The sequence below is a fragment of the Penicillium brevicompactum genome, assembly GCF_028827555.1.
Source record: "Penicillium brevicompactum strain IBT 35665 chromosome Unknown utg000001l_segment0_segment1, whole genome shotgun sequence".
NCBI classification, from domain to species: Eukaryota; Fungi; Ascomycota; class Eurotiomycetes; order Eurotiales; family Aspergillaceae; genus Penicillium; species Penicillium brevicompactum.
Genome location: NW_026623204.1, coordinates 368,601 through 384,752, shown reverse-complemented (window position 1 = coordinate 384,752; position 16,152 = coordinate 368,601). Strand labels below are relative to the sequence as shown.

The 16,152-nt window shown below is 49.0% G+C and overlaps 6 protein-coding genes across 6 annotated transcripts; 3 read left to right on the top strand and 3 right to left on the bottom strand.

The window, feature by feature from the left end:
• Positions 1-71: 71 nt before the first annotated feature.
• On the top strand, positions 72-3,514 carry N7506_002588 (PXA domain-containing protein; the record flags this gene model as incomplete). Its single annotated transcript, XM_056951883.1, has 3 exons — positions 72-582; positions 688-1,489; positions 2,647-3,514. 3 exons carry the CDS (start codon positions 72-74, stop codon positions 3,512-3,514), a joined length of 2,181 nt encoding a protein of 726 aa, XP_056815034.1.
• Positions 3,515-4,603: 1,089 nt separating this feature from the next.
• On the bottom strand, positions 4,604-6,274 carry N7506_002587 (DNA-binding domain-containing protein; the record flags this gene model as incomplete). The annotated part of the gene is made up of 1 exon (XM_056951882.1): positions 4,604-6,274. The coding sequence occupies one exon, from the start codon at positions 6,272-6,274 to the stop codon at positions 4,604-4,606; it is 1,671 nt and encodes a 556-aa protein (XP_056815033.1).
• Positions 6,275-7,566: 1,292 nt separating this feature from the next.
• N7506_002586 (uncharacterized protein) lies at positions 7,567-7,871 on the top strand (the record flags this gene model as incomplete). The annotated part of the gene is made up of 2 exons (XM_056951881.1): positions 7,567-7,647; positions 7,728-7,871. The coding sequence occupies 2 exons, from the start codon at positions 7,567-7,569 to the stop codon at positions 7,869-7,871; spliced, it is 225 nt and encodes a 74-aa protein (XP_056815032.1).
• A 3,506-nt stretch (positions 7,872-11,377) lies between these two features.
• Positions 11,378-12,928, bottom strand: N7506_002585 (GTP-binding protein RBG1; the record flags this gene model as incomplete). Its single annotated transcript, XM_056951880.1, has 9 exons — positions 11,378-11,397; positions 11,451-11,571; positions 11,628-11,984; positions 12,037-12,374; positions 12,427-12,497; positions 12,547-12,583; positions 12,639-12,713; positions 12,769-12,832; positions 12,908-12,928. 9 exons carry the CDS (start codon positions 12,926-12,928, stop codon positions 11,378-11,380), a joined length of 1,104 nt encoding a protein of 367 aa, XP_056815031.1.
• Positions 12,929-13,565: 637 nt separating this feature from the next.
• Positions 13,566-14,384, top strand: N7506_002584 (putative cysteine dioxygenase Cdo1; the record flags this gene model as incomplete). The annotated part of the gene is made up of 4 exons (XM_056951879.1): positions 13,566-13,829; positions 13,875-13,946; positions 13,997-14,192; positions 14,254-14,384. The coding sequence occupies 4 exons, from the start codon at positions 13,566-13,568 to the stop codon at positions 14,382-14,384; spliced, it is 663 nt and encodes a 220-aa protein (XP_056815030.1).
• A 719-nt stretch (positions 14,385-15,103) lies between these two features.
• Positions 15,104-15,608, bottom strand: N7506_002583 (uncharacterized protein; the record flags this gene model as incomplete). The annotated part of the gene is made up of 2 exons (XM_056951878.1): positions 15,104-15,466; positions 15,543-15,608. 2 exons carry the CDS (start codon positions 15,606-15,608, stop codon positions 15,104-15,106), a joined length of 429 nt encoding a protein of 142 aa, XP_056815029.1.
• Positions 15,609-16,152: the final 544 nt, after the last annotated feature.

The window sequence follows — 16,152 nt, the reverse complement described above, 5'->3', positions numbered from 1 at the left end:
AAACACAAGGATTCCCTTTGTCTATTGATGGTTATTGACTGGCCCCAAGGATCCTATGGCTATGTGATGAGATGACCGAACCTTCCCGCCCCGGCCTTCAGCCGGTTTCCCATCTCAAGGCTGGGCCGACAACCTCCAGCTCGAGATCCACCGCGCTGCCATCCCCGACCACGCTTCAGCCTCCATCGCGTCCTTCCTCCCGACTGCGCACCAAAAAAACCACAAGCAAAGAGGAAATAGACTCAACTGGCGACAAAGCTACCGCCGCCCTCATTCGACGCGTTCTTTGTCCTCAGAACGGCAGTTATGGAGCGTCTTCCCCACAGCCTCCGGAAGAGCTGTTACCTCCCCTCACGAGCTCCAATGACGTCGATCGTCAACTCTACGCCCTTCTCGCCATTGTAATAAAAGAATTCGTCTATACGTGGTACTCGAAGATTACCTCTGACCAGGCTTTGGTGAATGAGGTCCTTCAGGTGATCGCGCATTGCACGCGTGCCCTTGAGCAAAGACTGCGCCAAATCGATGTTGCACAGTTGGCCCTGGATGAAATCCCCATGCTTGTGGAAGCACATGTACACTGTGAGACTCGACTGTTCCATTTCTTTTCTTTGGGGGTTCTTGGTCATACCGCAGAGAGGGGAAAAGGCCCGTGGAAAACTTTGTGCTGACCCTTTCACTTCGTAGCATACAGACTGGCCAGGAAACAGTCACATCTTTCTGGTTTGCCCACGTCGTACCGCACACTCTACCATGAGCTGAACCCGCATCCTGGTCTATCGCCAGTGCCAGATGCGACAGATCCAGACACGCTTGTGGAGCAGAGCGAGAACGAAGCAGCCTATCGCCGGCTACTAGCCAATGGCAGCCTCGCCGTTCTTCTTCCCAGCGAGGATCTCGAGAACAGCAGTCTCCGAGCTTTGGTAGCCGATGTCATAGCTGACCTCATCCTGGGTAATCAAATTAGCGGGCGGGCATGCGAAGGATGGTTCATTTGGGAAACTATAGCCAAACTCGCCGCTAGATTGGAGAAGCCTCAAACGGATGACACCAAGTCTGCTCCGGACTCTCAAATAAACCGATTGGAGAAGTTTGGCTTACTCTCGACCGAGGACAAGGTCCAGCCTTCGGCGTCATTTCCAGCCACCGCCTGGATATGGAACGTTCTGCAAACCATCTACATTGGTTACGTCGCCTTGCGTTTCATTGCGATAGGTCTCTTCCGCGTCGCATCGAGTCCAGGCCCCTCGCACGGTGTCGGTGTCTCAGTTGCCCCAACGGCACTCGAGGACCAAAAGGGCGGGGGGATGGCTTCGAAGGACGTCACCAATAAGCGCCCAGTACTCGACTATCGGGTGTATTCTATGGCCTCGCAGATACTTCGGATCTCTCGTCGAATGCCATGGCTGAGTGGAATGCTCGCTCTCTTCCAACATCTTATTCTGGCAGGCCCAGGCAGGGTCGGTGGAACGGACGGAATTCTTGATAGGTGAGTTCTACTATGATTTCTTATCTGCGGTGCCTTTCGCCCTGCGACATCCAAGCCCTCCCCTCCGGACTCAGGCCCTCTTGGGAAATGAATGCTCGGCTGTGGAGCAACGGTGCGATCTTCCGAACCCCGATCTTCAGGTCAAGTGTCACTTGTGCGAGTCAGTGTGGGACAGGGAGCGTCTTGCTCGCATGCCGCATCGATCACTTGATCTGGCTGTAACCTTGGAAAAAGGCGGGATTGCGGCTTACAGTCATCTTACAACTTTACGGCGTCTCCTTACTGTACGGTTATTACCGTCAGGCTTACTAGTCCATTCTGACATCAGATTGGCTGCCGCCGACCTGGTCCGAGCGAACCTCGAATTTCGAGCAGGGATGGCTGCCCGTCCCCGTCGCTCTGGTTGCCTTTGAGAAAAGAGAAGTCCCTTTGTGTGCAATAGCGCCGGGGCCCGGCCCTTTCCGTGCCGCGCCGTCCACTCTTTCGCGTGAATCTGAGATTGCGACATGTGCCAACTTTTCAAAGAATTTGATTTGCGGCCGAACAAGTGCAAATGAAAATCACTGTCCACGCCCTTGGCACGAAAAAAAGGGGGCCAGCATGATGCAGGACCCAAAGGATTCACGAAAATGGACTGATGTCGATCATCCCATCGGTGGAACTACACTGGCTTGCGGCGCTTGCATGAGACCAAGAAGAAATAAAAATAAAAAACAAAAGAAGCCCCGAGGCTAGTGGATTTACTTGCATTGGTCCAATGAACGAAATTCGTCTCGGGGAGGTTGGGAATTCGCAAGTCGACCGAGGTTCGTGCATGAAGCCCGCTTGTGCGCCAGGCACAGGCTGCTACCCGCTGAAGAGGGGGTCACTTTTCTTTGACGTCCCTTAGGGGAGTCTGATCCCTGCAATTGGCCCAAGCTCCTTTCGCATCGCATGCCTAAGCCGATCTTGCTCCGCCTCCCCCCACTCTATACGGCCGGTTCTTATTTGGTGGCCTTGACCTCATATTACGAACTAAAATATGCGCGAAAAAAAAAGGCACAACGTCCCGAGAGCTCCACAGTCATAGCGGAATTTCGCTTCATTTTTTTTTAATTTTAATTTTTGCGCCTTGCTATTTTTACGACGTCATGATTCGAGATATGCTAACTCCACAGATTCCTTCGAGAGACCATTGAGGAGTACGTGCTCACCCCCACTTTGTTGCCCAACCTTCTTCTCGCAACAAGAACCGCGTTGTTTCCAGCCAATGCTCGTCCATCTCAGGCCGTGGACACTGGACCTTCAAATCCGCGGTCTGTGCAGACGTCCAGTCAGAAAGCCGCCTCACCGGCACTTGATGCTCCCTTAATGGAAGGAGTCAGGGATTCTCAGTCACTTGGTAAGAATGATCCCAGGCCCGGCGGCAACAGTAGTGGTCCAACAGCGCCAGTGTCGCTTGCTCCTGTCGCAGTCGAAGTCCCATCATTGGATAAGCCGACCGAAACAGAAAAGCAAGCCCGTCCATCGCAAGCAGAGATCGCCGCTATCAAGCGGCGATGTGCAGCTAGCCTCGTCGCTTTGATACCACGCACCGTCGCACGTACTTTCTTTGGTGTCGCCTCCTCGGCATCTCCGCCGCCCTATAGCTGGGATGGTACCTGCAGCACCGACAACTCGCCCTGTCTTGCCACCCCTTCCCCACCTTCTATCGCCGAGGATGCGTCCTGGTCCCAGGGGGCTGATCCGCATTCGCCATCGCATTCCGCGATATCGACCCGTCCCGACGTGGGGAGCGGCTACGTTCCCGCTAACCCGCTGCGCACAGACGAACAACCCGTCGAGATCGATCTTGAAGCGCTTGATCTCATATCAGCAGTAGAGACTGATCTTCTCGATGTCTTTGCCGATGAATACTGTAATAAGCACTTAGTATACTCTATTATCGAGGTGGTCCTGTCCAAGGTCCTTCCTGAAATGGCCGAGCGCAGTGTCGAGGACTTGATGGAAGATCGCGGGGTGGCATCCGTGCCACCTGCTTTTTAATATTTAGATGGAACTCTTTGAAGAGCACAAAACAGATCGTTCAAAGATAACTCAATATACATAATAGCAGTGTAAAACGTAAAGATAGTTGAAAGAACAGGTTATCTGAATACCTCTAGATTAAATGTGATATCTTTACCATCTTCTATACGCTGGGACCCGTGGACAACGTTGGAAATTTCCAAAGTGGGTTCAAATGGAGGCGTCAGCCTTGCGGTGGAAGTTGAATCTGATGGCCAAAGCTGGAGTTATCTCCCATGTATAGGCGCGTAGCTCCTAGGAAGCGGAACGAAGTAGTAGAGCAGCCCCCTGGGCATACCTATTCACTACATCAAGTATCCTCTTGTCTACAGATTACTATTCGTCCATACTCGTCCGTAGCAAATTTTGAATTTGAATGTAATGTGTCCTGCTTATGACCAGCATAAGACCAAACCTAAGCGTGAAAATCAGGTTCGTTGTAGAAAAAGAAAGGGGAAATGGGGTATAATAAAAAAATGGAGATCAAGGAAAGTAGGAACATGAAAAGGGTAAGAGACTAATCTGACATGCAGGCTCATTTGTAAGAGCCCGAAAAAATTATGTTCTTTCCGCGTGGGCGGCCCAGTGTAAGAAATCCAGCAAGACAATAAGGAAAAGAGCGTAAGAAGATGCAGTACAACGGAGTGATGTGGGAGGAGGGGGAGGTAAAAGTCAGAGACAGGGGGGATATAGCAAGCCAACATTATGAAAAGCAGCAAAAAGCAAAAAGACCCTAAGAAAATAACGGCGGCAAGACTCCTGCGCCGCTTCCAATATCCAATGAAAAAGAGAAGATAGAGGTTGCCCCCTCGGAATCGTGTACGTTTTTTGTGAGGTTTGTCAGGGTTTCTTCCTGTGGGGCAGTAAAGAAGGGATATGAAAGTTCGTACAAGGACATGCATGCATAAAACCAAAGGAAAAAAGCTCACCATGATGGAGAACAGGGGGGAATCACAAGGAGGAGGACCGGGGGGAACGAACTGTAAAACAACAGCCAAAAAAAAAAGAAGAAAACGAACTGGAAAATAGGAGAGGAAGAAAGACAGAAGGGGCAGGCAGCCAGGGTGCTCATCCAAGATTATGGATGCTCCTCTTCTTAGTCAAGCGGGGAGCATCCTCATGCTCATCGATCCGTGGCAAGCCATTCATCATCCCAGCCGGGCCTCTAGTGAGCTCCAGACGCTCCATCAGCCTACCCATGGTAACATATTCATGGTTGGCCAAAGTAGCAGGCCGGTGCTCGAAATAGTTGATCAGCAGCTCAAGGGCACTTCGAGCCTCTTCTTGAGTTGGGGAACCAGGCGTGCTGATTGGCGAAATAGGGTTTGACGATGAGGGGGGCATGGATTTGATCTTGAACTCCGGGTTGCTCTGGTTGCGCTTAATGAGCTTTGGAGAATCGAACAGGTTCTTTGACTCATCCAACTCTAGGGGAGATTCAAGAGTGGCAATGGAGAGAGATGGCTGATTGCTCTTGTCCTTGGATGGTTGTTGCACGTGCTCATCGGCCGAGAGGAGATTTGGGTCGATGGGGAGAGGGAAAGTTTGGCTGCGTGGCCGGTTGGAGTTGTTGGAGAGTCGGGATTGGCTTGTTGGTGAGAAGGGGCTTTCTGATAGCAAGGTTGAGGTTGGGCTTATCATGCCTGCTGAAGAACAAGTATCGATCGAGCCAGCGCTGTTGGAATATCCAAGCTGATATCCACCTGTCACATCGGAGAGTGTGTCGACCACGTCACGTTTGATGCCTTCTTGGCTCTTGGGGGATAATGGAGATCCAAATCCATCGATAGGAGATGCTGGCGAGGTTCCAGTGGGGCTTTGCAAGGCAGATCCAAAGTTGGTGTTGATTCTCGTAGGGCTGTTGGAATTGCTCCGGGGCGCAGACCCTCTGCGGACCTTTGCGCCGAGAAGGTTGTTCTTGTGCTTGAACTTTTCCAACCAAGCTGTAGTGCAGACCTTTTCTTTTCCTTCAGGGCAGCCACAGGTGCTGGCAAAGAAAAGAGCCTTTTCCTTGATCAGCTGATCGTTGAGGGGATATCCGTGGCTTTGGTAATTTTTGGCCCAATTAGCCAGAGCTTTCTCAATATCAGGGACTCTGCCTTTAGCACGTTTGATGGCAGATCGACTTCCATCGTCAGGGTTGAGATATTTCTCCTTCTGGCGTAAGACTTTGGAGACAGTACTAGAAAAGAAAGCATTAGATTTGATCACCAGAAGCACATTGCAAAAGGTACCTTCGTTCCACTCCAAACAGCGCTGTAACGAAGAGTCAGCCCTAGTACCGTAATATTTCAAGACAACCACGTGCTCACCTCCAATATCAGTCTGCTTGGCAGTCTTGTTTTCCTCATGATATAGACACATTTGTCGGCGATCCTCATCGGTCAGGGTCCTTCTCGGTGTAGAGCCTCCGGTGGAGGTCTTCCGCACTTGGAGCATTGGCGTGGTAGGCGAAACCGAAGCATGGGCGGAAACGTGCATCCCGGTCTCGGGAAAAGGCGGGTTTGTTGCAAGCATGCTGGGCCACGAATGCGCAGGCATAGGCAGCGGCATAGTGGCATACGGCGGCGGCATCGACATGCCATAGGGAGAATCCATTACCATCGTGGAAGTACCAAAGTCAAATCCACTATATTCTGGCATCGGAGGCGAGTGCTGGGGAGAAGCAAATGCGCCTACTTCCACCCATGGGGAATGCGAAAATTCGCCATCTGGCGCATGCTGAGTTTCAGTTTCCATGGAGGACCTCGGGAATCGTCTATTGAATATTCCACGTCCAAGGTTGGTCCTTTGTGCTGGTGGGGTAGGGCTCGGTAGGTAGGCAATAAAGAAGAGACAAAAGAATTTGGGAACAATGAGACAATCTAGTGAGACAATAAGAACTGATGCATGTTCCACTGCTGTCGACCTGTATAAAATTACCGGTGAGATTGTAGCAGAGTAATGTCCCGAGATGAGGAAGCTATTTACTAAAGGTAGTAGAACAGCTGTAACCAAAGTATATATGGCAGAAGTCAGAGGTGAGGTGAGTTAAAAAGAAAAATCAAATTATCGCAGAAGTCGAATCTTGATTGCAACTAAGAGGACTCCGGAGAAATCAATGATAACCTAGAGAAATCCCTACTCTGGGATGATTGGTCTTTAAAAAAAGGAATTAAACCGCCCAAAAAAGACAAAAATATCATATTCAAGTAATACTGTAACGATATTACCTTGGTATATAACGAAACATCTAGTTTATTTTTTACATGCGCAATTTAAACATAATCCTTGTAAATAGAGGGGGAAAGACAGTTGGTTGGTTGGCCGCGCGATATATTGCGGCAGGGGTTGCATCTCGTCAAGCCTATTTCGATTTTCGTATTACCTTGTAAGAGTATGGAAATCTACTTGGTTGGTTCTTTTTTTGGTGTCCTTTTTATTTCTCTATTTTCTCTTTTTGGCTCTTTTCTTTTTACTATTAGTCTGATTTTGGACACTTTCTCCCCGGCAAGCTTGAGCCTGATGGTATGTTTTATACTGACAATATAAAGTAGATACCCAATGTAGACACCCATTCATACATACCCGAAGACTTCGGCATGACTGCTCAAATTTTTCAACTTGTCGAAAACTCTGAATCATAGACTAACAATCCTTCGCGGTGGTTGGTCATTCTGGTCTCGCTCTTGTCCAAGAACGCCCCGTCAAATCAGGGTCGATCATCCGGGGGATGAACGAATTTCGGTGAAAAGCACAGCCTAGATCGGGGTTGATTTGCCCAACGAGAGCGGATCGATAAACCGCTGAACCTAGAGTGCGCATGACACCCGTGTGGGCATAAAGGGCGATCAGGGTGGACCGGGAGCAGGGAAACACTAGTGCAGCATCAAGTGTGGTCTCAGCCGAAAGCCATTTTCCCGTCTAGCAAACCGTTGAGCCGAATGAAGACTCAACATTCAATGGCTTGTCTGTCCATGTGACGAAGGGGCACGGTTGTGAAGAAATTCGGAAATAGGACGGGTCCGAGGTCTTCATGATAAACACAAATCATGAAGCGGGCTAGCGAGCAAATCCCTAGATTGGACAGAACTGTGTCCATGGGACTACCAGACTGGGGCGAGATTATGGATGTGAGAGACGTGCCGATCTTGAGTTCAGGATAAAAACCGCAGAAGAAATCCACGAGAAACGACACGGTCAAAATTAGCAGATGAGGAGCAGCAAGGATCATCTATGGATGGACGAATCCGCTGCTGAGATTGCCCTACGGTTGATACGAGTGAATACAAGGGCCGAACAGCAGGTTGGAGAACTGCCCTATCATAAGGCAGAGAAGGCATTCGAGCAGAGTTAGTAAAAGAGGGGAACATCCTCCAATGAGGCTTTTCTTTCCTTTTTGGCGCCTTTCAGCACTGCTTTGCTCCACTGACCCACTGCGGTCCCCTCCGGCCCGGCAACCTTCAATATTCCGATGTAATTTGCTTTAAGAACTCGAGCGAGGAACTTTGTAGAAAATGTGCAGAGCCAATTGAGTCTGATAAAAGCAAAAGGGGGACAAAAAAATAGTATGTTAGGGCGTCGTCTCGAAATAGGGGCTATATCTCACGTTCTATACACTACTCCGTCCTATTGCTCGGGATTCCCATTTGGACGCGGTCTAGTAAATGCTACCCAAGTTTTCGAAATCCAAGTATGGAGTCCGGAGTACTCGATACGAGAGCCCCCGCTTATCCAAACCACGAGGTGACCAATGTCAAACCTGCCTGCTATTAAATGCAACACATAAAATCCACGAAACATTGTTCCAAGTGCATGTCTGAACCACAAAGAAACAGAAGATCTTCGACAGAGAAAAAAAAAGGAGGGGACAAAAAAGCAAATTCCAAATCAGCACGGAGCTTTTATCAAGGTTGTCGAATAGTTGACAAATTATCCCCAGTCCAGCTGCTCTGCTCCATACCGAGTCACTACACGGAGTAGAGAATGTTTGACGGCCGAGGGCTGATTCGGTCGCAGTGCCAATCATCGTGCTTACTGTCCTCGGTTTTTGTAACTTTGCGCCAGTAAGATCGGCCGAAAAACAAAAAAGCAAAAGCAAAAGCGAAGCTAAACGAGCGTACTCCGTAATTAAAATTAAGTAACAATTCCCCCTAGCTCAGAACAATAAAATATAACCGCCAATGTTTCTCACACAATGTTCGATTATTCGCGTTCCATGGTCAGCCCATTATAAAATCTCAAGTCGATCATGGGCTGACGCCATTGATGGATACTATTTCGGTTGATCTGTTTAAGGAATCGGTCTTGCAATTGCATCTCATCATTTCGGAGCAAGGCAGTCTAGACCGGTCAGGATTGAAATCGCCAACCTATGGACGGGTCAATCCGTATATTTGCTTCTTTCCATACGGCCCGTCGTTTCTTGGCCGTCAATATCAATCAAGCTCTGACCGAAATTGCCGTTGGACAGAAGCAGGAACAGACATAAATATAGTGTAAGGGTGCACACTCGAGTCAGGTACCGATCGACGGACCTCAGACCGTTGCAATCCTACCCGGGCCATCTCCGGCGAGTTATCAAGACTTATTTTTGCCGGCCTATGGGAAGGCTAGTGGTGGATAAAGTCGGGAAGTACTAGGTGAAGAGCGAACCAGTATTGAGAAGGTTCGGTGCTCTTTGAGGCAAAGTAAGAGATAGTGTAGAACTTAGAACTCAATTACTCCAACTCCATGACATAATTCAAACACTCTCGGGCCACGACTCCGGGGAAGAGCATGGCTTCATGCAATGCAATGCGACGGGGATGACCGATGGAACCTCCACGAGAACAAAATTAGGTCTGCCGGGGATTGGTGTCTTGACAGTCACCTGATGAAGCTTCATAATTTACAGGTATACAGGTATACAGGTACGAAGTATACTAGTCCACAGGTATGTCTGTTCGTACTCCGTATACGTCGGTAAACATACGGTATAGCCTGCCGATCTTGAATCTGAGAACAGACCAGATCGTGAATAGCCCCCCTTTATAGTGCGATGTTTTCATCATTGCACCGATCGGCGATTTGCGGGAGATTCTCCACCTCAGGAAAGTCTCCGCAGAGAGGTTCATGAGGAAAGTAGTTTACATTACTCCGTCCGTCTTCGACCCTGCCATTGGGTGTAGTGCAGTGTCACTGGTATGGACCTGGCTACAGGGCACGTTCGCTTAGTGGAGTCGATCAGATAAACGTTCGCAACTCAACTAGGATCCATTCACCGCTTGTTGCAAGAGTGCTGAGATTTTCAGTTTGCCTCACTTTTTGCTTTTGTCTGTTTGGTGGGATTCCATGTACTATGTATTTTGTGGGTTGAGTGGCATGCAGTTTGCATACAAATCTGCAGATCTGTGTACTTTTCTTTTTCCCTCCCAGATTTTGGTACCGAGCAAACAGCCCAAGGAATGGCCCAGAAGCTAAGACAGAAAACGTGCTAGTCGGTTGACAGATCCTCTTTTGATTCCTTGCATGGCCTGGGCGGGGGCTTCTATAGCCTTTTCAGTACCGTAGTCATTTAGCACGGTTGGACCTATCGGATGTCTGGCCCTAGCATTTACTAAACCAAGAAGCTCTCGTGGGCCTCAAACCACTATACGCGACCATGATCAACATTGCCGAAGTTATAGCAGAATAGGTCAATGCGTTGAGTCGCGGCCCTTAGCACCAAAATGCACGCCATAATTACCTTTCCGGCTCTTCCGTCGAAGCTATCGATTTTCTTCGGGGCTTTGGACCTGACAGCCAAAAAGCAAAGTGATCGGCATGCGCAAATGAAAGACCTGGCTAGACTCGGTGCTATTACTACGTTTTGGTGCCTGACTCGTCAGCCCAGCAGAAAAAAAGAAATGGCGGACAGATAAAAAAGCAATTAAGATCAAAGGAATCAAGCCATCTGCAAGCATATAAAAGTTGAAAATTACTGACCAGGGATGTGTGCAGGACGGCAAGTATGGTAAGGGGAACATACCAATCGGATAGCTCTCGACAGGATTCATGCAGGAATCCTCGGTAAAACCCAGGGTTCTGTAGGGTCCGTATACTCCGTAGAACGATAAGAGCTGGCGTTGCATGATGCGATTTTTGAGTCTGCCATGCGATTGGTTGAACATGGTAGAAATTCTCATTCGCATACTTAGTTGCATGTCAAGAAGGCAATTTGTGGCTGACTTGTCCTCTCAGGTTGATTAGGCACTGCAGAAGCAATCAAATAACTGGTACGGTGTACTACAGTATAAAGATAGGCTCTCTTTCATCGTTTCACTTCTACTACATAAGATATTTGGTCCGTGAAACAATTCCATTGATCACGAGGTGGAAAAAAAATTAACAACTTTTGCGCTGGACAAAGAGACAAGAGCCTCCTGAAGAAAGGGTAATCATAACAATATGGACTGGTCGCTTTCAAGGGGCCACAAAACTAACAAAGAAATCGACTGCGTGCCAAGGATATCAAAGATACCCGCGTCTCCTTTTTTTTTCTCTCTTGTGCCTCGTGTCCCTGGGCCTGTACGACCCCTGTCAAGCCTAACTTGAGTTCGAGAGGCAACCCAAAAAAATCAATTAGAAGCAGCCATGCGGGTGCTTGCACCTGATTGATTGAATGTCAAGATGCGTGACTCAATTTCCCCATTGATCTCGCCCGTGCTTGAATCTACCCATCCGCATTTGGGTCCGGTGGCGTCTGACGGGGAGCTGTCCCCATCGCCGTGCCTGTCAGATCGCGAAGGCGCAAAGACATCGCACAGACCACCTTCCACCCCCAGCGCTTGGATCAGCTCGTTGCTTACGGGCTGTGGGGGTAAGGATTTGATCGAAAATCCTTTACCGCTTGACGATCGACACTGTGACTAGTCAGTTTGGGAAGTCGAGTTGTTGGGAGCTGAGTGAGACTTACCGATATCTTCATCAGCGAGTTCGTGGGAAAGACCGACTCGCTGCGGTTGGTGCTTCACTGAGCGACCATACACAATGGCGTGCTTGAAGTCGTCCTTGATGGTTCGGTGGATAGAATCACACTATTTTGTCAGTCAGCATTTGGAAAACAGTTAACAAAGGGCCAATGAATGCTTACGAAGTTCTCGACTGTGCATGCATAAGAACGCAACACAACAGGTGCCGTATAATCGGGAGCTCTGCCCTTGGGCTTAGTGTAGATGCGACGAAGTTTGAGCTTTTCCCACATCATCTCCATCAACTCGTCGACGTTCCATCCGTGCTCTGAACTGATGGGGACAGCGTTCGGAATACGGTACAGCAAGTCCAACTCTTCGATGGAGATAGCATCAATCTTGTTCAGCGCATAAACGACGGGGATGTAACTGCGAGACTTGGCTTCCAAGACATCAATCAGGTCATCAATAGTGGCGTCGCATCGGATGGAGATATCAGCGGATGAGATCTTATATTCGTTCATCACAGCTTTGATTTCCTGGTAACTGTTAGTACTCATGTTCCCGGTCTTGAATGAGCTGAGGTCTTACATCGGGGTCAATGTGTGTCAAAGGCTGAGTGCTGGTGATGGCAATACCACCCTTGTCCTTCTTCTTGAAGATAATGTTGGGAGGCTTCTTGTTGATTCGGATTCCGAAGCCCTCCAATTCGGTTTCGATGACACGCTTGTCAACCAGAGGCTTGTTCACGTCGAGCACAATGAAGATCAGGTTGCAAGTCTTGGCCACAGCAATGACCTGGCGACCACGACCCTTTCCGTCTTTGGCACCTTGAATAATACCGGGAAGATCGAGAATTTGAATCTTAGCTCCGTTGTACATGACCTGACCGGGAACAGTCGTAAGGGTTGTGAATTCGTAGGCCGCGGCTGGAAGAGGTTAGCGAGGCCATCGGTATGCGACTTGCGATTCGAAACTAACCTTCCGAATGTTGGCCAGTCAATTTATTCATCAGTGTACTCTTGCCGACGGACGGGAAACCAATGAACCCACTGCAAAATATTAGCGCACTGCCATCGCAAAACTCATAGTATCACTTACACACTAGCAACACCAGTACGCGCGACATCGAAACCGGCTGAGCGTCGAGTTAGTACATGCAAAATTTGTTCGTTCGAGTTGCTGATACATACAGCCACCACCACCACCACCTCCACTGGGGGTCAGCAGTTCACGCTTGAGCTTAGCAAGCTTGGCCTTCAGTTGTCCTGCGAGTTGTCAGCGATGCACGTCATCGGCGACGAGAGGTCGGTGTGCGCGTACCCAAATGGAACGAGGTGTTCTTGTTCTTCTGGGTTCGAGCCATTTCGGACTCGATCTCCTTGATCTGCGGTGAAAAAAAGGCATTGTAAGTAAATTGCTTGCTGTGACGCCATGCTTAAAATTCTAAGATCGCACTCACCTTTTCAATAGTGGTCGACATCTTGGCGTGAAGACTCTTTGGTCCAGAAAATCACGGGCAAAATCAACGGGAGGTCGCAGAAATGCGAGAAATGAATTGAGTCCCTCGCTAAGAACCAGCGTAGTCGAGCGACAACTTCGGAGAAAGAAAGCACTTTGCGGACAATCTTTGAATTGTGGCACCGTATTTTTAGTCAGGGCGGGGTGTGAGCCTGAGGCAACGAGGGCAATTATGTCATAGGCTGCCTGAGGCCGAGATCCGCAGGAAGTCGCCCATCGTGATTCGCATTGCATCTGAATCTAAACAACATTTCATGTAATTTCATATATCTCACCTGACATCAGACAAGTGAGCTCCTTCCTGGGCTCCATCCGCTACCCCCGACTATTTGGTAGTCCTGTAGCCGCTCTTCATAACTCTCCTTCTCTTCGTTGTCTCCCACAACAAAGCCAAAATTACACTTATTGCACATATCACTTTTTCTTCTCTGTGTTGATACTCCGAAACCTCGACCTCTCTCCTATTACATTCGTTCTGGAGCCCGGGGTTATCAATTCATCGATTGCGCCATCTATCGGCTTCCAAGGTTCCGATACCGCCCTCGAAACTTCGCAGTTTTGGGTATTCTGTCTTTATTCTTTCTATCAACATACCTAGAATGCCATACCTCAGGACTGAATCGGAATTGCCTCGTGGCGCCGAGGTGACCACTGATGCCTTCGAGAAACTCGTGCAGGATTTGAGCGCTGCATTGGGTCCAAGCTCGGGTCTTGACTCCAGCGATGTCGACCCCATGCAAATACAACTTTTGATGGAGGGATATGCATCAAATCCAGATGAATGGTCCTCATACGCACTTGGCGATGCCAGCCGGACATACACCAGAAACTTGATTGACGAGGGCAATGGCAAGAGCAACCTGGTAAGTCTATCGCGCTCTTGCTAGATATGATCTAACACTTCCCAGCTCATTCTCGTCTGGAGCCCTGGGAAGGGAAGTACAATCCACGATCACGCAAATGCACACTGCGTGATGAAGGTATTGACGATCTCTCCATTGTTGTGTATCACAGCACTGACTCTGAAAAGATCCTCAAGGGCAAACTCCAGGAGGATCTCTACTCTTGGCCTGATCAAAAGCAGATCGAGAACGGTGAATCATGTCCACCTCAATTGACCAAGCAGACGATCTACGGCGAGGATCAGGTCACTTACATGTCCGACAAACTTGGTCTGCATCGCATTTCTAACCCCGACCCAAATGACTTTGCCATCTCTCTACACCGTATGTGCATCCTTCAAATGAAAGCCAATGAAGAACTTGAGCACCCTTTTAACCGGCATAGTCTACACACCACCCAATGCCGCAATCCATGGGTTCTGCATCTACGATGAAAGAACTGGCAAGGCCAGGCACATCAAGCAGACCAATTTCTACTCATTCCGTGGTCAGCGCCTCAACGATGGACAAGAATAATTATCAGGCCATGTTCTATGTGCCTTTATTTTTCATCCTCGTCGACATGCGACCCTGAATGTTCAGCTCAAGCCGTCCTCTGTGTCTGAAATAAGACCTGCGGTGACACTTGGAGAGCTCCAATTCGGCTTCAGTCTCCTTGTTTCCATTCTTCCGGTTCTTTTTTCAATTACTCGAATACCCTCTCCGTCTTTGTATGTTGAACTGCATAGCCGCATCGGATTCCCGGTCATCCGAAGCCTTTCTTAGGAGAAATGGCTTCTCTCATCTCTTCCTGTTTGCAATAGCGGTCTTGCTTTGCATTTTGTCTATCCCCAAAGCCTCCAAAGTAGCATTGACTCTATCATTATCGAACAGCGAGGACGTTCCAGATGCATTTCTCCACCCTGGAAGTAACATGACAGCCTTGAGGCTTTATTAAGTTGGCACGGCCGAAAGGACTGGCAGGAAGGTCCACGGGTGCGGCTGACGGTTTAGTTGCAAGAAGCATTCTACGTGATATGTTCATTGAGAGAAGAAGTCAAACTTCATGAAAAGATATGCATGCCCATGTAATGTCGCGATAGCAAAAACACAATGTTTGCTAAATCAAAAGTGGTATGACGAAGCCAGGCGAAACCCCATAACGCCGGAATCCCAAGTGTGATCTCAGATGATATACAAGAACACAAGGTTGATGAATCGCTGCAGACAAGGAGAAAAAAACACGGATCGAAGGGTTATAGCTGCCCCGAGCTTCTTGGTTTCAAGCCTCCGCCCCCACTCGAATGGGGGTGTGACTCGCAAGCAGAGCTCACAACATTCCGAGAGTCGGTGTGACCTTTCGTTCGGCTGTAGTCCGATGCATCAACTTGATCATCCCCTTCGCTCCCACCAGTATCAGTCTCCACCCCGCGCAACCCGAAGGCCCTCCGCTGCCCGCCCGGTCGTTCATTCAAGCTCGGCGCGCGAGGACGCTGTCGACCCCTGACGCGCCCACCGATCCAGGGAAGCTCCCAGAGAATCAATTTATAACCCCAGATAGTTGCATCGAGCAGAACGAGGAAGGCCCAGGGGCCGATGGTGACGAGGCCGAGGAAGAACTGTGGAATCCGGGGTAGATTAGCGACTGCGTCATCGACACGGGGCTGAGATCGAAAAGTGGTAGTCTTCACTCACAAAGAAACTAGCTGCCCAGCTCTCAAGGTGGGTGAGCTCAGGTGGGAGAATAGAGTACCACGCCATGGTGGGTTGGGGCAAGATGGAATGGGGAGGTCAAGGTTGCTGGCGGATTGGAGCTGCGCTGATGCGCAAATGCGATTTTGGCCCACTAGGCAGACTATGGATATCGCCAATTCTCAACTTTGTCTCATTATTATTTACCAGGTATTCTCTTCACGAACTTTATCAGCCAGTGTACTATGTACGTATAGCATGATCGATGTGCTCTACAAACCAGGTGGTTCATATGATATGATTGGCCGGTTCCTGACTTGGTCACATGATCTGGTGCCATATGTCTCAGGCTTAAATTAATGCCTGATGTACCAGGTGTCAGTGTTGATGTCAGAGCAACTAACCAACCAACCAACACAGTAAGCTGGTCTCAGGAACCATTCCGTTAAGTCCAATTATTTAGAGATCTTGGGCATCGGATGTGACCCAACTGCGCTTTTTCTCACGTTTAATTAATATATGAATGAATATGTCCACCTCTGGCTGCCACCAGCTAACTTTATCACCCAACAGCGCTTTCCCATCTACTAGTTTGGTTGCCATACTCTGTAGA